This window comes from Rhinolophus hipposideros, assembly GCF_964194185.1.
Source record: "Rhinolophus hipposideros genome assembly, chromosome: 14".
Classification (NCBI taxonomy): Eukaryota; Metazoa; Chordata; class Mammalia; order Chiroptera; family Rhinolophidae; genus Rhinolophus; species Rhinolophus hipposideros.
In genome coordinates, this window is record NC_138060.1 from 63,283,825 (window position 1) to 63,307,182 (window position 23,358).

At 41.7% G+C, this 23,358-nt stretch overlaps 1 protein-coding gene across 1 annotated transcript in view; it reads right to left on the reverse strand.

Moving 5' to 3' along the window:
- The window catches only part of ARL8B (ARF like GTPase 8B), a 39,478-nt gene extending 20,635 nt beyond the window's left edge, over window positions 1–18,843 (reverse strand). Inside the window, exon 1 of the mRNA XM_081072307.1 lies at window positions 18,525–18,843. Coding sequence (XP_080928433.1) covers window positions 18,525–18,647 — 123 coding nt within the window. The 5' untranslated portion in view covers window positions 18,648–18,843. The remainder of the gene's footprint in view (window positions 1–18,524) is intronic.
- Between the last annotated feature and the right edge of the window lie 4,515 nt (window positions 18,844–23,358).

Below are 23,358 nucleotides of genomic sequence, written 5' to 3' on the forward strand. Positions count from 1 at the left end.
TATACCTCTCATCAACGCCACTCTATTAATGGTTTTACTAAATCAATCATATCCAAACTGCTGAAGAAGAAGTCGTCCTGCTTGTCTGCGGAACGGAACGATGTGCTGGCGACCACATGACAGTGTAGCATTTTCACTCGGATATTCTGATGAGGCCGTAAGAGATGTAAAAATGGACCTCCTGTTCCCCCCACCCCCCAAAAAATCAGTGGTGGAAAGCTCTAGCAAATACAGCATTTGCTAACTTGTCGAGTCACTCAGTGGATGTATTTCCCATGAACACCAAGGGTCTGCCTGCCATAACTCTTTAATCAACACCTGGATGTTTACAATAAAAAGACTACTGATCGCACATAGGTCGTAGGCCGCAGCTGGTTCTGAGGGGGAAATCAGCGTACAAGTCAAATTTCAGGCCGTAATACTACCTATTGGTTGGTCTCTAAACATTTCAACTAATTTTTTTACTTTTCTTTTGAACATAAATACTTTTTCATAAAAAAGTGATTTTGTTAATGTAAGTCTCTTTCCCTCTTTCTGTGAAGAACTGGGTATTTAGGGAACTAGAATGAGAGACTTATTTTTCACTGTATGCCCTTCCCTAGGTGCATATATAGCTTGCAAAAAAAAAAAAATCATAAAAAGCATTCTTCCAAATCCTTAAATACGTTTCTATTACTGAACTTAAAAAGGGGGATTCCTAAAACCACCCAAAAGCTACAAATCAATATGTTATGTGTGTAATAGAAGTCCTTTAGTCTTAAGAAAAAAATCCCTTACGGAAAGACCGAAGCATACGTAAGAGATTTTTAACCTACAAACAGTAAAATGAGTTTCATGCTCTTTAAAGAAAGCCTAGTCTTTATCAAGGTCTACTAAAGTAAGCCAGAATCAGAAAGACAATAAAAGAAAAATTTGAGTGTAATTAATACGGCCCATCCAAAACAAGTAAAATCACACAGCTGATTAAGTCATCTGCATCTCGTTTATCGAAACCCAGCAGCTGTGGAGTTGCCATAAGACGGCTCATTCATTGTCTCAGGTGATGGATGTTCAAACACAGTAACACAGAGGCAGCGGTCAGTCTGGCGAATGCCTGAGACTGGAGACAGTCACACTAGGTCATGACTCTGGCCTTACCACTTGCCCAGCTGTATGTCCTTCTCGCATGTTCCTTAAGTTTGCAATGCCTCATTTTCCCCAAATGTAAAATGGATGTAATAGCAGTCTCTACCTCAGAGTTGTTTAAAAATTAAAGGAATTAAACCATGTGGCATTTTGAGCAGTGGTAGGTTCAGGCACAGGAAAAGCCTTCCATATGTGCCACCACCATCATCACACAAGGCTCTGGTTAAGATCAGGAGAGCACACCCACCCTGCCCCTTCCACTGGGAGTAACTGAAAACCTCAGACAGAACGCATGTGCAGCAGCTACCTGAGGACCCTGAAAATAAGTGGTAGCAGGTAGATTAGAAAAGGAAATCAGAACTCAAATCACAAGTCATTTGGGGCTATTTCCTAGTTTGTTTGTTTCCCTATCCTCCTGATCTCTCAGCCCAACTGCGGGGGGTGGGGGGAGAGAGAATGTATGTACCAGGGGGTAGGTAACAGGACAGAGACAGGGGAAGAAACCCCCGTCTTTTCTCCCTTTCTTCTGCCATGGCCCCCAGACAAATCCAAACCCGGAAGCTGTGAGCATCTGTGGACAGGCCGGTACCCAGAGAGAAGACAGCCCTCATGCACTGTTGGTGGGAACGTAAATTGGTGGCCATACGGGAAACAGTACAGAGGCTCCTCAAGAAGTTACAAACAGAACTACCATATGACCCAGCAATTCTACTTCTGGGTATTTATCCAAAGAAAACAAAAACATGAATCAAAAATACACATGCATGCCTACGTTCACTGCAGCATCATTCACAACAGCCAAGACAGGGAAACAGCCTGACGGGTAAGTAGTGAGGAGTACACACACACGATGGAATACCATTCAGCCACAGAAAAGAATGACATCTGGCCATTTGGGACAACATGGATGGACCTTGAGGGCATTATGCTAAGTGAGGTAAGTCAGACCGAGAAAGACAAATACCAAATGATGTCATTTATAGGAAGAATCTATTTAAAAACAAAACACTAAACTCATAGATACAAAGAACAGATTGACAGTTGCCAGAGGAAAGGGATGGAGAAGTAGGTGAAGGGGTGAAAAGGCACCACCTTTCAGTTATTCTAAGTCACGGGGATCTAAGGTACAGCAGAGGGACTACAGTTAACAATACTGTATTGCATACTTGAAAATTGCCAAGAGTAGATCTTAAAAGTTCTCATCAGAAGAAAAAAAAATTGTAACTACATGTGGTGACAGATGTTAACTAGACTTATATGGTGATTTTATAACATATACAAATATCGAATCTTTATGTTGTACAGCTGAAACTAAGATAATGTTACCTGTCAATTAAACCTCAATTAAAAAAAGGACTGGAAAAACAAGAAATGGAATTAGTAATTTTAAGTCATCTTAAAAAAAAATCTCCAGGTCAAGATAGTTTCACTGATTAATTCTGATAAACATTTAAATAGAAATAATACCAATTCTACATAATTTCTTCCCCAAAACAGAAGAGACAGGAACATTTCTCAACTCATTTTATGAGCCCAGCACTACCGATACCAAAAAAAGTTTACAATGTCCAAGAGGTTGATACACTATCCTAAAAGGAGTACTATAATGATCGAAGTTAGACAGTAACAGGAAGTAAAAGAGATGGATCACTGGCTAGAAAATTTAAGCCAATCTACAGCAAAGTACTACCCTTATGAACTAATAGATTCTTTTTGTGACTTGGGAACAATAGTCCTTGACAAAGGGACATCTGTCATTTGCTAAATGGTCTAGATTGTCAGTTTTGTTCAAACAAATGCCAGTGGGTGGAGGGTAGGGGAGTTAGGGCAAAGCAACCTTCTCATCAGGAGGGTACTGGAGGTAACCCATTAGTGTTTCCTGGCACCACAGGAACCACTTATTCTGGCCTAAAATGGTCAGCATATAACAAATCACAGCTCCACACATAACAGCTGCCTCCCTCAGGCTGTCTTTTCCCTTCTGGTTGTACCCCTGATTCAGTTTTAAGCACTCTGGAAACCTGCTCCAACATTCACCCAATGCAGAACAAAAGACAAGAATAATCTGTGTTGGAATTTAGCCACGAGGCTTAGTTCCTGATGCACCAACAGGAGAACATGACTTTAAAAACTGCCAGGCATGGTCCCCAAAGCAAAGAACAGCAGCCAATCGAAGGAGGACGACGCCATGCCCACTGCTACCTCTGAAAGAGTATGACTAGGAAGGCCGACGGGAGCCCTGTGAGCTCGGCGTCGCACACCGCCCGCAGTTCTTTGAGACAGGACTCCCTATAGGAATTCAACTGACTCATTCAGAATTCCCAGGTCCAATATCATCCAGTGACTACTTTTGCTTCCTGTTTAGCTCCAATTCTTTAAGGGAAGTTATAGAAGAGTTTTTCTGGGCTGTGAACAAATATAACTGGTAAAAACCATCTTAGACAATGTTTTGAGTCCGCCTCATTCCACTTCCAGGGAAATGAACGTCACTGGTCACTGAGACTGTACCATCCATTCGTGGCTATTTAGATCTGCAATGAAAACGTCAGAGACATTACTGAGAAGTTACCCAGGAACTGTCTCCTAGTTTAGAATCAAACCCACGACTCTTACTGCTACTCGGAACTCTTAAATGGTAGAAGTGAAAAGTCCTCTAAATGTAACCACAGATTACAGCACCTCACGTCACACGACAGCATATGGTGACTTATCAGTTCTCTTTTCTATCTGTAAATTAATGAAGCTACTAAAACCCCGGTCCACAGAAGTGCCATAAATCAGGCAATCCTCCTTCCCTTATCTTTTAGAGATGAGTGTAAGAATCCTTGAAAGAAGTTGTGGAGGCAAGAAAATGTTTATAAACACAATTTTGATGTCAAACTCTGGAGGAAGCAAATGTGGCACCTTTCGTAAGGCTATGTAAAACCTAGGTTTTAATTTATTAGCCCTTTATCGCAGACTTGTAACATTTTTTCTGTCTCATTTGCAACTTTATCTCCTCCCCTAATATCACGGTGGATTGCTTTGTTTTGCCCCCATTGTGAAATGTTTAGTAACACTGGTTACTTTTTAAAATATTAAAGTTACTAATTCCCTAAAAACATTTAAAACTAAAGTATATAGATCTTTTAGCTATTGATTCATGTAGCGCCATCTCTGCTTCCACGCTTATCGGTTTGCCTCCCAGTAGAGTAGTGTGGCTGCAGAAAATGCCATGGTCTGAATATATTCTCTTTCAATGGCTATTGTTCACTTTAGGGCTCGCTTGCTCTGGGTGTCCCTGAAGAAACACGAAACACTCCATTAGCCTCGTCAGTTGCTTCACGCAGAAACTCAGCTCTTAAATGATAGACAGTCATAAAACACTGAGTCACTGTACACTGCTCAGGTTCCAAACGGCAGCGCCGTCTAGAAGCTAGCACCATTATTGATTCACTAGCTGTCTACAACCCCAACTATTACCGCCCGGGTGGCGAGCCCGGCAGAGGATTACGAGTCCAGGGAGAGTGTGGAGTGACAAGAACATTTTCCAGTAATATGTGATTCCTGCATCAAGAATACCTCATCGTTACCAGCTGGGATACATGTCGTTCGCTCACTTACACCATTAGTAACAACAATCACCATGACAGTACACGACACCATTCACTCTACTGGCCTATTTTACAGAAAAGGAAGCTTGAGGTCAAGGTCCCAACGTCACACAGCTAACTAGTTGCCAAACTGGGATCTGAACCCAAGTGTGAACTTTGAAACTCTAACGTGACTTTGTATTCAAGCACAATAATGCTTCAGGCATGTGAAGGTTATTTGGTGATAGGTAAGCAGGGTCGTTATCTCCACAGAAGCTTGAAGCTAATGTTAGGCCATTAGGCGGCTCCACAGCAATGACAAAAGACCTACTTAATGGTCAACTGAGAGGCTGCGAAAACAGGAGGCTAGTACCCCACTGGCATACGCAGTACAATACCAGCCGAGAGCAAGTACAATCTCTCCCTCCAAGCCCACACCGGCACCTACAGACAAATCTACCTCCGGGAAGACACACCAAGGAAAGCAGCACATTTTCAGCAGGTTGCCCTAAACATCCTAGCACACATCTATAGTGGAGTATGGCAAAGGACAGTCTATTACTTCAGTTTCTTTTCCACAGCGACAGAAAACCTTCATCAAGAATCAGAAACTGGTCCCTAGTGCCCAACACACCTCCCTCCTGAAACTCAGGAACCTTCCCTCCCCCTCTGAAATCAAATCCCTACTCGGCCCTCACTTGAGGGGTGAGGAGGGTTCCATTTAACTGGAGCACATGCTGGCGCCCTAACTCCCAAATATCATGACCTACAATGGTAATTCCCAATGGTGGGGCGGTCACTGTATGCCAGGCAGTGTGCCCGCTACCCTACCTCACACCGTGAGCCACGGGGCAGCTGTTCTCACTGCCACATCCCCAACAAGGAGACCAACTGAAGTGCTGAGGGGTCACAGAGCTCTGGCAGATCTAGAATTCCACTTTAGGCCTGTCTGGCCCAACACACTTAACTATCACCCTACACTGCTTTCTACCGTGTTTCCCCGAAAATAAGACCTGGCCGGACCATCAGCTCTACTGTGTCTTTTGGAGCAAAAATTAATATAAGACCCAGTATATAGTATGTTATATATTATATTACAATTATGATATATTATATTATACCAGGTCTTATATTATAGTAAAATAAGACTGGGTTTTCTATTAATGTTTGCTCCAAAAGATGCATTAGAGCTGATGGTCTAGCTAGGTCTTATTTTCAGGGAAACACGCCCAGTCAAAAACCACGGAGCACCTCCTGAACCAGGTCCAGAGCTACACTGAGGAGCATAAATAATAATAGGGACGAACTCTGCAATCTAGAAGTAGAACTCATAGACAAATAGTTGGCACAAATAAATACAATCTGTAAGCCAAATACTGTGTAAAGAGAGCAAGGGGCAATACGCTGCCTAGGAGAACAGCTGGGACGAGACCGCCCAGGTGTGGCACCTACACCCTGGGTAAGACACAGCCGTCTGGGAAAAGGAGCAGCAGGAGATGGAACACATACTGGAGACGATGGCAAATGCCCTGGTATCTTGGGTGCCTCACTCTCCATCATTACCACACTCTAACGTGCATCTCAAAGGCCTGCGTCCTCCAGCCTTCTCTTCACAACCGCCTAGCTCATCTTCACTGGGAAAATTAAAACCTTCTCTAATGCCTGAAACCAAAACCCAAAAAAACAAAAAATCCACTAAAATTTATATGTTCCTACATATAACTTCTGATACCATCGGGAAGTATTAAAACCACCACTAAAGTAGACTTATAGCACTTGGCAACAAAGAGCCAAAGAAAGCTAAAAATACATATGGATACCACACAAGGTCATGTCCAATTTCCAAACTAACCTTAGGCACAGCACTTGGGAGAGCTGTACTTATCAAACGGCAAAGCAAGATTCTAAAGGATTTGTCTGTAAACATGGATTCATCATACTTTTTTTTTATGAAAGAGAACATTCAGGGTGAGAGTTGGATTTCAGACCTGTATTAAAAACTGTGTCACTTAACCTTCCTTTACTTTATATTAGCCAACGAATATCTGCTTCACAAGGGGGCCAAAATAATCGGATATGTTGGTTATACTCAATCCAACAAAACTTCTTGCCCTCAACTGTGTCTTTGCTTCTCCTACTGTTCCTTCTTGAACCTCTTTTCTTTCCTTCACGATACTGGAAGCTACATAAGGGAAGGAACCATGTCTGTTTTGTTCTTCATTATATCTATGCTGCCTAGGAAACTGCTTGGAATACTCATTGAATGGAAGTAAACCACTCTGCTCTAAAAGCTCAGCTCAAAGGTCACTCCCACCATGGTCCCACCAAAAGTCAGAAAACTTCATTTCTAAAACTCCCCTCATGGCTTAGTGGGGTGAAGTAGGGATAGGACAGTCCTATAGCATTTTGTGCCGATATTAAGGCACTTAATATTTTTATCCTATACATGGCTCCTATGAGCGACATACTCTACCGGAAATAACTGGTATATTTATGAATCATCTCCTATCACAACACCTTGCACAGTTTAAGCATACAGAGAATTGATATATATTTTTGTTATATTCATTCATTCACTCATTCATTTATTCATTCGAGAGCTTATTATGTGCTAAGCACTGTTCTTTCTATTGGGATACAGCATTTAAAACAAAAAAGAAAAAAGACAAAGCCTTGCCCCTATAGAACTTACACTCATAAAAAGGCAAAGACAATAAACGAGGTAATTTCTGATTGTGGTAAGCGCAGTAAAAATCATGATGGAGGTGATATGATGAATCTTGACTTGGGAAGACACGTAGTATAGCTAGGATAGGAAAATTTAAAGGTTAAAACTGGTCAAACTGTTTGGCCCAGCATCTGGAACTCTGAAGAAAATCACAAAAATGAGTATTTTAGGGAACATTTCGATCACTCAACAGGGAAAAATAATGCCTGTCACCACAATATACATACAAGGGTTACTAAAAGCCTGTAACATCCGCTTGACTAGTATTTTTAGAAAAGAGGATTGAGGGAAGAAGAGATCAAGAGTTCCACCTTCTGCTGACAGGTGAGCTGCCTGGTGGCCGCCAGAGCAGATAAATCCAGTGGACTGCACGGGATCACTCAGTACGTACGGCACGATCCTCACTGTTACCCAGAAAGTCCATATTAGGCAGTATGCTAAGTGACGTCAGTCAGACAGAAAAAGACAAATATTCTGTGCTCTCACTTACGCGCGTGTGAAGAAACCAGCAAAATGGGGCTGATGTTACCAAGAGAGCATCCTGACAGGAGCAGGGAGGCCCCCAGGAAGCGGAGCTAACACACGCCTCCATGTGAAACTGAGCTGGTCAGCCTTTGAAATGGCTATATCCTGATACCGCTCCTGGAACGGGGTCTGCACCACTGAGCTCTCTATTAAAAATAAGTTTCCCACCCAGCGATAGACACAATTAATGATGTATGGCATACTATAAATCTGTTTGCCAGCACCAATCACAACCCTTTCAAAGCTACTTGTGTAACCCCTTTGGAAACCCCCCTTTTTCTGTCTTTATAAACTCTGTCCCTTTCTTTCTTCTTCAGAACACAGCTGGAGTTTCTACCCAAATCTGTGTCTCCTGGATTTGCAAGTCCTTAAAAGGCCTCTAAATAAAGCTTTTGTTTGTCTAGCAGTTCTTGGTCAAAAGTGATTGACACGTGGAATCTAAAAAAAAACCCTAAGAAACAAAAAACCCCTAACTTGTAGACAGAGGAAATCCATTGGTGGGTGCCAGAAGTGAGGGGTGGGTAAAAGGGGTGAAGGGGTCAGAAAGTACAAACTTCTAGTTACAAAATAAGTTATGGGATGTACTGTACAGCATGGTGAATATAGTTAATAATACTGTATCGCATTTCCAAAAGTTGTTGAGATCTTAAAAGTTCTCATAACGAGGAAAAAAATTAACTGTGTGCTGAAGGATGTTAACTAGACTTACTGAAGTGATCATTTAGCAACGTCTACAAATACTGAACCATACGTCGTACGCCGGAAACTAATATAATGTTATATTTCAATTATATCTCAATGAAAGTATTCACATATATAAAAGAATAGAGGAAAAACTGGAAGGACATACAGTTTAATATTAATAGTGATTAAATCTTAATGGTATTAAAGATGATTTTTTTTCCTGTTTGTATATTTTCACTTTCTATTAAACAACAAATATGGATTCTGTGTATTCTTTTTAAGAAATAAATGGGTTGTTTAATTCAGGCATTGAATGAGTAAGATCAAAATAAGGAAACCAGAAGTTAGTGGAGTTTAACAGCTAGATTTTGGAGGGAGAAAAGGGGGTTTATTCTACTTCCTAGCTTCTCTGATAAGAACTATTTAGAAATGATGACATCTCTGTATCGGCATTAAATCATTCTCCAGACAAAACGAGCTTTCAAGGAAAAAAGAAAAGAGGCCTGATGAGCAGCGTCCAAATCAAACCTTAAGCCACCCTGGGAGGAAACTCTTTCACCAACAGCTCCTTCTGGCCCAGCACGCGTGCATGCAGTCTGTGAAGCCCACTTCCCTCTAGGAGACAAGCACTAACACAGTTACAGCAGATTGATTGCCTATTGGGTGGGGCTTGTACATTTGCAACTGTAAACACAGTCATTAAACCCACTGTAATCTTAAGTCTACACGTTAAAACGTACATTAAAACATTACAACAAACACGTGCAAATGAACAACAATATTATGCTCTTATCCAAACTTACAATTATAATACACTCTACAGGCCACCTAAATTCTAGAGGGCAGGTACCACTGCCAAGGGCAGGTTTTCTTCCTGTTGGGGTCAGTCTACTTTTCCACCCTACCTCAAAGCTGCAAATCACCTCAGTTTTTCTTCTGGCAAGAGGCTGGGATTTTATAACTGGCATATTATACTGGAGTCCTTATATTTTTCTATTTTTCTTTATCTCTCATCTATGCTGAAGAGTTCTAATTCCAGGTACAAAAAAGCACTCACTCTCAACCAGCAAGGTTCTCACAACCTTCACAAACATCAAAACTGAAAAACAAAGAAGTTAAATGACTTGTCCATAGTCTGGCAATTAGTCAATGGTGGAACACGTAAAACAACAACTTGTGTTTCCAACTCTGTTCAGAACTGTTTCCACAACAAATACTGTAATTATATACCAACCAAGGAGAAGTATATCATATCTAATTTCATTTTCTAAAAGGAAGAAATATACGAATAGATCCGTTGAAAATTATTAGCCTTTCCTGGAGTTTAAATCATTTTTTTCCCACCAGCCCACCTCTACCTTCAATTACATTCAATATGATAATTATCACATTCAAAAATTTTCTAAGAATTAAGAAAAAGGCTTGCATCCTTAACAAAAGCTACTAATACTTAATACTTAAAAGTATAATCAAGAACCTGGAACTAATATAAAATAACATTGAATGTCAACTATAATTACATATATGGTCCCGGGATGTACAGCACAGGGAATACAGTCAATGGTACTGTGACAGCTACGTACGGTGTCAGAGGGGAGCAGACTTGGGGGGTTGTCACTTTGTGAGGGGTGTAAATGTCTAATCATTATGTGGTTTTGTATACCTGAAACTAATAAAAAAAGAATCTTTTAGAAAAAGTATAACCAAGAGAAATAAAATAATTGAATATAAAAGCAAATAATTTCACCAACTCTTCCTCCTAATACACCATTTATTGAATGCTTTCTATAGTTGCATGCTAAACTTTGCATACATTCATTATTTAATTCTTGCAACTACTCTACCAGTCAGCTGTATGAACATCTCCATTTTATACAGGAGGAAAAAATGAAAAACAGACACTAACACAAATGCTGTATGGCCAAATCAATATTCAACCAAATCAGCTGAACTCCAGAACTCTCATTCTGACATTATGCTACATTTTGCATTCTGGAATATGAATAGGGAGTCCTAGGAGATGGTTTCTTAATATTTGTCCATTGGACACTGAGCACCTAGCCCATGCCGGGCACTGTCTCAGGCACCCGGAACGTATCTGCGAGCAAAGCAGACAGAAATCCCTGCCTTCAGGGAGACCACATTACAGCGAGCCAGCAGCTACCTCCACGAAGCACTTCTGAGATGCCTCGTCGTGAACAATGCAAAGTGTTTTACAAGTATTAACTCGTAACAACTCTGAGGTAGAAAGAACTATTATTCCCATTTTACAGATAAAGAAACAGACATTGAGGGGTTAAATAACTTGACAAAAATAACACAAGTGGTGGAGTCAGGATTTGAACTTAAATAGTCTGGCTCTCAGCTCTAAACTTCTATGCCATTCTAACTCACGTAGCCACTTGATTTCAAAATACTTCAAATAAACTGAACCTTACACCACATTCACATGACAACAATGTAGGCTCAAAATATATTCTCATAGTAATACTTATAGTAATGCTCAAGGAATTATCAAGTCAATAGGCACAAAAGACATTTTTAGTATCATTTTGTCAATCATCATCATCATTTTTTTTTAAACAAATGATTACTTTTCTAATCCAGTTTAGGAGGAAAGGCATCAATTTCAACACAGAAATGTCACTATTTGGATACCTGAAATCTAAAATTATTTTGTCAGTAATAGAATTAAAAAAAAAACCAACAGAATTCTTAGAGATGATTTTTAAATGAACCCTAAAGCTGTAGACTTTTAAAATAAAATAAAAAGTTCCTTTCAGGAAATGAAATAAATGTTATTCTAGTGTATAAAACTGGGCAAACTATGAAATTAGATCCAAATACAAGATCCATTATCTAATTTAAGAAAAGTGTAACCTTAAAAAAAGTAGCACAATAGAATGTAAGGACTGCAGTTTTGACTTTGAAGGAAAAAATTAACTCAAGTCACTCCATCAGATATTTCAATTTTGGTTTGTCACATCTTAGAAAAACTAAATGCCTTAAATTATTTCATTTTGACCTATTCAGCAAATAGGTATTTTTTCCTTAGTTTTTCTCATATATGAGTTCAAAGGACACAAATTAACTTTTATAATTATAAATGATAGCAAATTATAAACTTTTTAAAAATTCATATACTATATCCTCAAAAAGTCTATTTGGCAGACTTTCTTAGACTCTGGTTTAGAAAAAAATATTTTTTGACAAGCCCTCCGCCTTGTGCCTAAAAAAGCACCCCACATGGTAAGGATCACATGGAAATATGCCAGAGTTTTGGAATATAAACTCCTAAAGCAATCCACCAATGAGTTTAAAATGAATTAGAATTAGAAATGAGTTGTTTTTATATGGCTTGCCTGCAAAGTTCAATTAAAAAAAAACTGGAAAAGGAATTATAGTCGCAGTCTTAGCAGTTGCTGAAACATAAATACAGCATTAATTAAAACATTAAACAAAGAGCAACTATCTAATAGGACAGTTTAAAAATACTGCTGCTGTACTTTTACCTTATCAACAACACCAAGTATGTTTTGCCCTAAAAATACCAAAGAATGAAATACGTAAAGGAAGTCCAACTTCGTATATGAAATCTGTTCAGAAGACGTTCTTAGTGGGAACGCATACTTTTTGGGCGTAATCTGGCCATCTGATATGAAACACATTCACATCCTTTGACCCAGTGATACCAACTCTGGAACCCATCCTCATAAACACAGCTCAAACTGATGCCGAACAGCAAACCCTGGACACCACTCAATGTCCAATAATGAGGAAATGATCAAATATATTGTGACACATACACAAGATATGCCAGAACAGAGTAACTTAAGAAGGCATTAAAATGGTTTTACACTCCTAAATTTATACAGAACCACAAAAGACCCAAATAACCAAAGAAATTCTGAGAAAGAACAAAGGAGGAAGCATCACACTTCCTGATTTGAAGCTATACTGTAAAGCTATAGGCATCAAAACAGTATGAGACTGACATAAAAACAGACAAATAGACCAATGAAACAGAATCAAGAGACCAGAACTAAACCCAAGCATACATGGTCAACTAATATTTGACAAGGGAGCCAAGAACACTCAACAGAGAAAAGACAGCCTCTTCGATAAATGATACTGAAAAAAACTGGCTATTCACATGTAAAAGAATGAAATTGGACCCATACCTTATACCATTCACAAAAAGTAACTTAATATGGATTAAAGAGTTAAATGTAAGACCTGAAACCATGAAACTACTATAAGAAAATGTAGAAATAAATAAAGCTCCTTGACGTGGGTCTTGATAACTTTTTGGATATACCTAAAACACAAGCAACAAAATAAAAAATGAACAAGTGTAACTAGATCAAACTAAAAAGCTTCTGCATAGCCAAAGAAACTATCAACAAAGTGAAAAGATAACCTATGGAATAATAATAAAAAAATTTGCAAACCATTTATCTGATAAGAGGTTAATATCCAAAATATAAAAAGAATGCATACAACTCAATAGCAAAACACCCAATAGCAAATACGACAATTAAAAAAACTGGTAAAAGACCTGAATAGACACAGTCAAGACACGGAAACAGCCTAAGTGTCCAGTGATGGATGAGTGAATAAAGAAGCTGTGGTATATACACACAAGGGAATATTTACTCAGCTACAAATCCATGCGTGACGGCGTCGAAGGCACTGTGCTAAGTGAAATACATTAGACGGAGAAAGACAAATCCTGTTATGATCTCACAAGTGGAATCTCAAAAACAAAACAAAACAAACAAAAACCCCCAAACTCAGAAAAAGAGATCAGACTTGTGGTTACCAGAGGCAGAGGGTGTGGGAGGGGAACTGGAGGAAAGTGGCCAAAAGGTAAAAACTTGCACTTTTTTTTTTTATTAAATTTATTGGGGTGACAATTGTTAGAAAATTTACATAAATTTCAGGTGTACAATTCTGTATTACATCATCTATAAATCCCATTGTGTGTTCACCACCCAGAGTCAGTTCTCCTTCCATCACCATATATTTGATCCCCCTAAACTTGCACTTTTAAGATAAATAAATACTAGTAAAGTTGTTGAGAGTAAATCCTAAGAGTTTGCATTCTCTAAGGAGAATTTTTTTTTTCTTTTTATTGTATCTATATGAGAAGATGGGTGTTATTTGAACCTATTGTGGTCATCATTTCACAACGTATATGAATCAAACCATCATGCTGCACGCCTTCAACTTATACAGTGCTGTATATCAATTATTTCTCAATAAAACTGGAAAAAAATAAACAGTGCCTTAAGAAATGAGAAAAAATGGTTTTAGATGTAGAAAAATGCACACCATAACTAAAAGAAAACAAATCACGATGCAAATATAATAAATAGTATCATCCATCTGAAAACTTTTTAAAAAGGTGTTTGTATATATACATTTAAAGAAAGGAATAACTTTTGAGACGCTGACAGTAGTTAACCTTGAATGGTGGAGATAAGGAGCTTCTTCTACTTTATACTATTCTTTTAAAATTTCTACTAATGACTGTATTATTTTAGTAATCAGAAAAGAAAATCTTCTAAAAATAACATTTAACTATTTTTTTATAGGTGCAAAACGCCTTTTGTATCTGTGTTCAGTGACCATCCACTTTATCTCTGAGAAACTTAAAAAAGTGCTTTAGGTTGTGAAATATCCTGGGTCAGTTATTTAAAATGCATTACTGCACTCTAACAGCTTCTTAACTAGAACATTGGGCTTTTGAGATTCTAGGTCTGCATGGGAAAAACATGGGAGCGGGATGGGATTGGGGAGGAGGGGCTTTGAAGAGATGGCCTCAGGCAGGATGACTCATGTTCCACAGCTCGTCCGTATTTGAAGAATTCCTCACTGGAAGACGCGCCTACAGTCAAGTTCCAGGTCTGTTAAACTTTAGACTTAGGTCACAGCAAATTTTCTTTCAAAACTGTTTTTGCCATTTCCTCCCCCAAATAAATAAGTACTCTGATCAAACACAGAACTATGTTTCTTTTTAACAATATTAAGTGTAGTTCCATAACCCAACAATGCCCATTAGCCAGTTCTTTAAATGTCTCAACATAACATTGTAATATTGTATGACTTCTATTCTTTGTAGATTATCAGCCCTTCCTCTAATTTCTATCCTCAAATTATATATACCGGGTGGTGGTGGGTGCCAAAAAAATGTATACACATGACACGTATTCATCTCTTGTTATCAGTATATATTGATTATTGCAATTTTAATAGTTTTTTTCCTTTCTTAAAATGTGTATACATTTTTTGTATATATATGTGTGTGTGTGTATATATATATATGTGTATGTATATATATATATATATATATATATATATAAATTTTTCTTTCCTCAAATGTTTCTCACCTGCTTAAAATGCTTGGATTTAAAATGCTATCCACAGTCTTAAGAGGAGAGAACATATTTATATATAAAAAGATTTTTAGAGGCCAACCCGGTGGCTCAGGCGGTTAGAGCTCCATGCTCCTAACTCCGAAGGCTGCCAGTTCGATTCCCACATGGGCCAGTGAGCTCTCAACCACAAGGTTGCCAGTTCAATTCCTCGAGTCCCACTAGGGATGGTGGGATCCGCCCCCTGCAACTAAGATTGAACACGGCAGCATCTTAAGCTGAGCTGCCGCTGAGCTCCCGGATGGCTCCATTGGTTGGAGCGCGTCCTCTCAACCACAAGGTTGCCAGTTCCATTCCCACAAGGGATGGTGGGCTGTGCCCCCCGCAACTAGAAAACGGCAATTGGACCTGGAGCTGAGCTGCGCCCTCCACAACTAAGACTGAAAGGACAACAACTTGACTTGGAAAAAATTCCTGGAAGTACACACTGTTCCCCAATAAAGTCCTGTTCCCCCTTCCCCAATAAAATCTTTAAAAAAACAAACAAAAAAACCCCCACTTTTCAAAAAAAAAAAAAAAAAGATTTTAAAGGATTAAAATCTCCTAATGCACAGCTGTATGGTTCTAACCTCCACTGGATCTATAGAGGCAGACTGGGAAAGTTGAAAATGTGTAGCTTTGTGGCCTTAGGAATTTCATTGAACCCTTCTGGATATCCTAGCTACATCTATAAAATGATGGCAAAATTAAGGTTTCTACAAATTCTTAAAAAATAATACTAGGGTGGTGGGTTGGCTCAGTTGGTTAGAGCACAGTGCTCATAACACCCAGGTTGCGGGTTAGATTCCCACATAGGCCAGTGGGCCGTGCCCTCCACAACTAGATTGAAAAAACAAAACAACGATTTGACTTGGAGCTGATGGGTCCTGGAAAAACACACTGTTCCCCAATAAAAGTTAATAATAATAATAACTCTAGGTTCAGATTTCTACAATCTCCCCAAATATCTTATTTTTCCAATTCTCAGGAGTAAGAAACTTATTACTGGATTAATCTTTGTGGTATCATCACTTCACAAAAAACGTGGACAAGTTTTTATACCACTACCCATTTCAAAAATACACAATGTTTATAAAATGTATCCTCTGACATTTTGGTAGATCCTAGTAAACATTTCTTAGTAACTATCCTATAACCCATCTAAGAGTCTGAGTTAAAAATAAACATTGCTCAAACATACATTACACATATAGGGCACATGATTTATTACGCAATTAACTGCCAGAATATGGCAACAGGCACTAATTTCATTCCCTAACAGGAATCAGAATGTTAAAGACTAGAGGTGTTTCTTTTTTAGTGTCCAAAAACAAAAAGAACACTGTATCTATATTTGTATCTATATACTGCTTCTACATAAAGTATCATGCTTCCACACGAAGCATCATTTCAGTTTTAAAACCATAAGAACATGAATTTTAGAACTGAAACTCTCTTTAAGTAAACTGCTTAATTGCAGAAAGGACCAAATGTTACATGTCAGCTTCACAAACCATTTGAGTAAATTAAATAACATGTTATTATTTTTTTAACTTTTAAAGCAGAAGATAGAGTCACAATTTGATGTTTACAAGAGTTGATTTTTCCCAAAAGAAAATTGGCTTCACCTGAAACTTTCATACCTGGGAAGTTACTTGCTGAGTTTTAATAAAAGTGACACATAGTGCTCAACACAACTGTATTTAATCTATAAAACAAACATTTTATACAAAATACAAAGAGTTGCACTATTGATTTTTTAAAAAGATAATGCTAACTTTACTGTTTTGGACACACCGTTTCTATCTAAAAATCTGTAAAAAATCACCTTTAATTACTAACCTTTAATTACTAACCTTTTCCTCATCCTCAATATAGTCTATGAGAATCACAGATTAGGTTCGACTCTGAATTTTAAAAAGTATGAAATTTACTGGTCTCTTTTTTCCAGCATCCTAGTCAACAAATAGGCAACTACAGTCCAGATTTTTTTCTTAAAGGTAGCTACTCACCGTCATTAAAATTAAAAAAAAAAAAAAGAAAAAAGTCTCACGTTAAAATAACAGTGTAACCCCTGTTTCACTTTAAATTCAATGGCTTTCCAGAGGTTTTGTTGTTAAAAGTAATCTAATGCAAATGAGAAAAAAGGGGGTGTGCGGCGTGTTGCTTGCTGCGACCCACAGGTCCAGTTCAGGAGGCCACATGTGGACGCGTACAGAGATTTACAGAAGAAACGACCCGGCGAATCCCCTCCGCAGTGTTTCTCAGACCAGCGCTGCACTGAAGGAGTTACACCCACGGCAACAGCAACAGCGACCAGCCACCCAGCCCCTCGCGGGCGGGCGCCGCGCCACCAGTCGCGTCACACCTGTCGTTTCCTGTACTCCTCAGAGCAAGCCCGTAAGAAACACGCTATTATCTCCACTTGACAAGCAAGAGAGGAAGGCCGAGAGGACACGCGGCTGCTCCGCGGCAGGGCCCGCCGCTCCGAGTTCCTCGGGGACCCCCCGCCGCGTTTCCCAGGCGTAACCGATTCTCCGCAGCGAACACAGCTGAGTGTAGCCAAGCGCCTGCTACGCTACAAAGTAACGCCGTCCGCGGAAAGGACAGGCCTTACACGGAGACTCCAATCCTTATTTCCGAGGAGTAGAGTTCACTGAGCTCGTCTGCACTCGGGCCCATCTTTTCCGTATCACGTAAAAACTCTGATATGGACACTTAGTCCAAACCTTTTCCTTAATTTTAGCATCAGATGCACATCCCACTCCACTGTACCTGTGGAAAGGAAGTCACGTCGAGCCCAATAAAACCGTCCTACGAACAGAGCCAAACAAGTAGACACGCTTCCCTTACACGCACGTGCCACACTCTTCACATTTACGTTTCTGCTGCACGTCCTGCCCCGCGAGTCTTATCACGCGTGTTGCCCCACCAGTGCGAGGACTCAGGCACAGCCACGCACGTGCTCGCACACGGGGCGGCGCTGGGCCCGGGCGGTGGGCAGACCGGTCGGACCGGCGGGCGGGCGGGCGGGCGGCTCCGGGGGAGGGTGGGGACCGCCCCACGCGGCCCGGCCCCGCGCGCTCCCGGCTCCCAGTGGACACGGACGGCACCGCGGTGCGCGCTCTGCTCCCCTGCCTGGCACAGACCCGCGGACCCACCAGCCACGGCCCCGCCACCCCGCCCGCGCGCGCCCCGCCCCGCCCGGAGCCCCCCACGAACGCGCGGCCGTCCCCCGCCTCGGACGACAGCGACCCGCCGGGCCGGGCAGGGGGTCCCGCCGAGTCCCGCCCCCGCCCCCAGCGCCGCCCCCGCGCGCCGAGCCCCAGGGCGCCCTCGTGAGCCCCCGGCCGGCGCCACGCCTCGGCCCCCGCCACGCGGGAAACTCCGAACCCTGCCGTCGCGAGGCCCGCGCAGCCCCCCGGCCCCGCCCGCCGCTCGGCCCAAAGCGCCGGGGCCGCGGGCGGTCCTCACCGCGATGACATTGACGAAGGTGGTCTTGCCCGAGTACTGCAGCCCCACGAGCGTCAGCTCCATCTCCTCCTTCCAGAAGAGCGAGCGGAACCAGTCCAGCAGGCGGGAGATGAGCGCCAGCATGATGGCGGCGGGGCCGGGCGGCGCGCGGCGGCGGCGGCGGCGGCTTCCTCACGAGCGGGCCTCGGCCCGGACCCCCAACGGCTGCTCGGGGCCCCGGCGCGACACTGGCGGACGCGGGCGGGCGGCGGCGGCCGGAGCCAGGAAGCCGAGCGGGTCATATGACTCGCCCTCCCCCCACGCCCGTGCGCGCGCCGCCGGCGGCGCCCACGGCAGGAGCGGCGAGGCCGGCCCGGGCCAGGCGCGCCCGCCGCCTGCAGCGCCCCCTGGTGGGGCCTCCGCGCGGCCCCGCGCACCGCGCACCGCGCACCGCGCACCGCGGGCCGGCCTCGGGTGCCTTTGTCTCCCACGCCCTCCTGCGCTCCTAAAGGTGTCAGTGAACTCATCATTCGTTCTTTCTACAGTTGTTTATTGACGGCCTACGCTGTGCAGAAGGAGTTCGAGACGGGGGCGGGGCAGGGGGCGGCGTTCAGCATAAAGCTCCCTGCCCTACATAGCCAGGGATGGAAAGCCACAGGGAGCTGATTCAATCGAATATAGTGTGTCAACGAGGATGGTCTCTCATCTGTAAACCGATTTGTAATGAAGTCCGGGAAATACTTTCAAGAAACATATATGGAAAGTGCAGACTATGTGTATAATGATATTTTTGGTGTAAGTTGGGAACATAAGAATAGATATGTAAATATATGCAAATGCGTGCACTGGAAGACTAATAAAAATGTTTGCCTATGGAGGTCGAGGAACCTGTATAGCTGGAGGCAGGAATGGGAATGAGACTCCTCTAGATAGCTTTTTATATCCTTTTGACTCGCAACCATGTAAATGAGTTGCCTGTTCAAAAGTTTCATTTAATTGAAAAGTTAAACATCTGCAAGGTTTTCAGATTTAAAAAAAAAAGTCTCTGCCCTCATGGAGCTTACATTCTAGTGAGGAGACATGTAATATATACCTATATATATATGGTAGTACTGAACTTTATAAAGAGAACCAAACAATAGGACACAGCAGTGGCCTCTGCTCTAGTGCGGGGCAGAGTAGGCCTCTGGCAGGGAGTGGTCCTGGTTTGGGAAGAAGTGACAAAGAGTGTCAGGTGCACATCTGGTGGAAGCACCTTCCAGACTGAAGGAACAGCAAAGACCCTGAGGGGGAAGGAGCACGGGACACTCTAGAAACAGAAGTACAGTCAGTGTGGCTGGCTCAGATTAATACCCACGGCGGGGACAGGATGTGGACGGAGAAAGAGGCAGGCACCGAATCAAGGAGGGCCTGGTGGCCCTAGATTGATTTTATTCATGCTGTGACAGGAAGCCAGGGGAGTGAACCAATTTATATTTTTAAAAGTTCGCTCTGGCAGCTCCATGCAATAGGCTAGGAGGCTTTGAGGTTTGAACTGTGTTTCCCCAAAAGAGATGGAGTCCTAACCCCAGGATCTTGTTTGGAAAGTGGGCAATTGCTATCAGTTACGGTCATACTGGAGTAGGGTGGGTCCTTAGTCCAAGTTGAGTGGTGTCCTTATGAGAGGAGAAGAGACCCAGACACGAGGGGAGAAGGCCATGTGGCATCAGAGGCAGAGATGGAGGTATTGCAGGTGCCAGCTAGGGAACAGCAGGGAACGGCCAGCAAACCACCAGGAGCTGGGACGAGGCATAGAACAGACTCTCACAGTCTCAAAAAAATCAATCTTGCCGACACCTTGGTCTTGGACTTCTAGCCTCCAGAACCTTAGATGATAAATGTCTGTGGTTTTAAACCACCCACTTGTGGTCCTTTGTTACGGCAGCTCTAGCAAACTTACACAGAGGGAATGAGCAGAGACAGTGATAGGTGAGGAGACTATTGTATCGCTTTAGAGGATGATGGAATCTGGGACCTGGACTTTGAAAGCACTTCGACCATTTATGAGTAAACAAATAAATGAGCTAAGTGCGAAGTGAGAAATGAATATTCCTCAACCTTTACACTCACTGTAATTGCCTTCACCTCTAAAATCATTAGTTAATGGAAAGTGACTTCTCACCCCCAGATTCCAGTTTCCCAAGTTAAAAAATTTAAAATTTATTTTTTTATCATAAAAGCACGCAATATGATGGTTGTAGAAATTCAAACAGGACAGAGGTGTGATAAGAAAAAGGTCGTCCATCTCTTGGCACCCCCAATATTCATCTCTGAAGTAACCCGTTTTAATAGTTTACTCTTTTTTGATCAAATAAACACATGCACATATATGGAGTGGGGAATTTTTGCATATATACAAAAATAGGAATATGTTGTAGGAATTATTCTAGCTTCCTTCTTTACTTAACTTGTAAAGATGTTTTATTAAAAATAAAGTCAATAAATACTCAAAACTCCTCATTTTCTTATTATTTTACTACTAATTTTGCTGTATGACGGCTGTGCAAAACAGATAAAATTCCATGGCTTCAGAGCTGGACCCATCCTGGAAGACCATTCTCAGTTAGCTATCAGAAAACTGAGGCCCAGAGAAGGAAATATCCCAATTAGGAACCTGATTTTAAGTGTAATCTCCTTAAGGACAGGGGCCATTTATACTTGGCAATAAACTTATTTTGAGTAAATGAGTCGGTCTGTATGGGGATCCTGAAATCTCACCTCTTAGGCATTTGTTTTGCTAGCTTCATTTTTGGACAAAGAATAAAATGGGTGTGACACATTCTGTAAGTTCCCACTGGCCTGATTATCAGCCTCCTAGCATCTTAAAATGCCAGCACCTGGGCCTTACCCACGAGACACTTCTGCATTTTGGCCAAGTCAGTCACGGGGCTGGAATTTTTCATTAGCCATGGATGTCACTCCAGGTCATATAGATAACCCGCCCACATCTGCAAGGGGCAGAATGTCAGCTCTGTCTTTTGGAAGGAGTGTTGGCCTCAGGAAAAGAGAAGCAAGGCTAGTTAGGGAGTTCTCTTTAGAAGGAACATGCCTCTTTATTCTAAAACAGAGGTAGTCAATCCCATTTTTTAAAAAAATTAAGGATTTTTAAGAAAAATTTAAGAAACTAAACATTCTTTGGAAGGTAGAAAACAAATATTCAGTGCAGTGTGTGGGAGTGCCAAGAGCACTGCCTGGAAGGAAAAGCCTTATCTTGAATAAAAAGTTCATATCCTGGCTTTAAAAATGAAATAGCTGTGTGATCTTGGGCAAGTCACTTCCCCTCTCTTTGGCTTTGGTTTCCCTATCTATAAAGTAAAGGGTTTGGATAAGATAAAATTTAAGAACCTCTTATCTCTGGGGGAATCAAACCCGCAACCTTGGTGTTAAGAACCTCTTATCTCTGAAACCTTATGATTTCATAACAGCTTGACTAAAATGTTCAGGAGTGGATTCCAGCATGGGAAAGGAAATCATTCTTTTTCAACAGCCCTTTTTTTTTTTTAGGGGAGTTTAAGTTTTACAGAAAAGTAAGCAGATATCTCCAATGATCTTTGTTCCATTTGTTCCAATTCATGAACCAACATTGCTACGTTATTATTAACTAAAGGCTATAGTTTACGTTACTGTTTATTCCTGCGTTGTACATGCCATGGGTTTGGACAAGTGCATTATGTCATGTATCTACCCTTACTGTATCATACAGAATAGGCCATACAGCAGGCCCTAAAAATTCCCTGCGTTCTGACTATTCATCCCCAAGATAACTTTTTCACCTTCAATAGTCCATGATTTTATATATTTAAAAGAAACAAAGAAACATCGAATGACTGAGACACACACACACACACAACCTAAGAGTCATCAGTGTAACTCAGAAACATCCGCATGACCATTTGACAGAGGAGAAAAGTGTCTAAAGGGTTTTGTCTGTTTGTGGGAGCCCCCTGATTCAGCCAGACCTGACGCTGTTATTCTGAGTGTTTCAATTCTCTGAGACAACAAATCGCTCTCCTTCAGCCAGCTGGATCTCAGTTTCTGTCAAGTACTCTGCAAGAATCCTGTCTAAAATCGATTTGAGAAATGAACACAACAACAAAAAAGTCTACCTATGATAGGAACAAAGAAAGCTAGGGAAAGGAAAGAAAACGTAACAAAGCAAAAGGGATGATAGCCAAAGAAAGGAACACAGAGTACGGGACGGAAGCATCAGGTTTTTATAAGTGTGTCTCTGCTTCACCCAGGTCATCACAGCTTTCGGGGGATTTGAGGACCAGTCAGCGCATGGTTTGATGGCAAAAGCAGGCATTTTGGAGTCCAGAGGGCGTAGGTTTGCACACCAATTCTCTCACTTCTGACTTTCGGCACATTACGTCGCCTCTCGGAGCCTAAAATTGGGTTGACATCTACCTCTCAGGGTTTCAGGAGAGTCAAATGGGACAATATAATCAGTCTCTTAGCCCAGCATTCTGCCCACAGACAGTGCTCATTAAACGGCACTTCTCTTATTTCTGATAATACCTCCTGTGGAAATTCCCAATTCTGAGTTCCTGTGACAGGCACGCTCCCCAGAAAATGATGACACAAGCCCCTCCGTCTGAGGGCTCACAGTGCCATCACATGCCTCTGGGCTGTCCTCTCGGGCACTGAGCAGCGCTTAGACACATCCTGTGGCTGCAATGTCAAGGCCAGGCTTTCTCAGCTCTGCTCTATTGGCCTTTGGGACCACATACTTGTGCTGTGTGTGGGCAGCAGTTCTCTGTATCTTCAGCAACATTCCTGACCCACTAGATGCCAGTCTGCCCCCAGTTGTGACAGC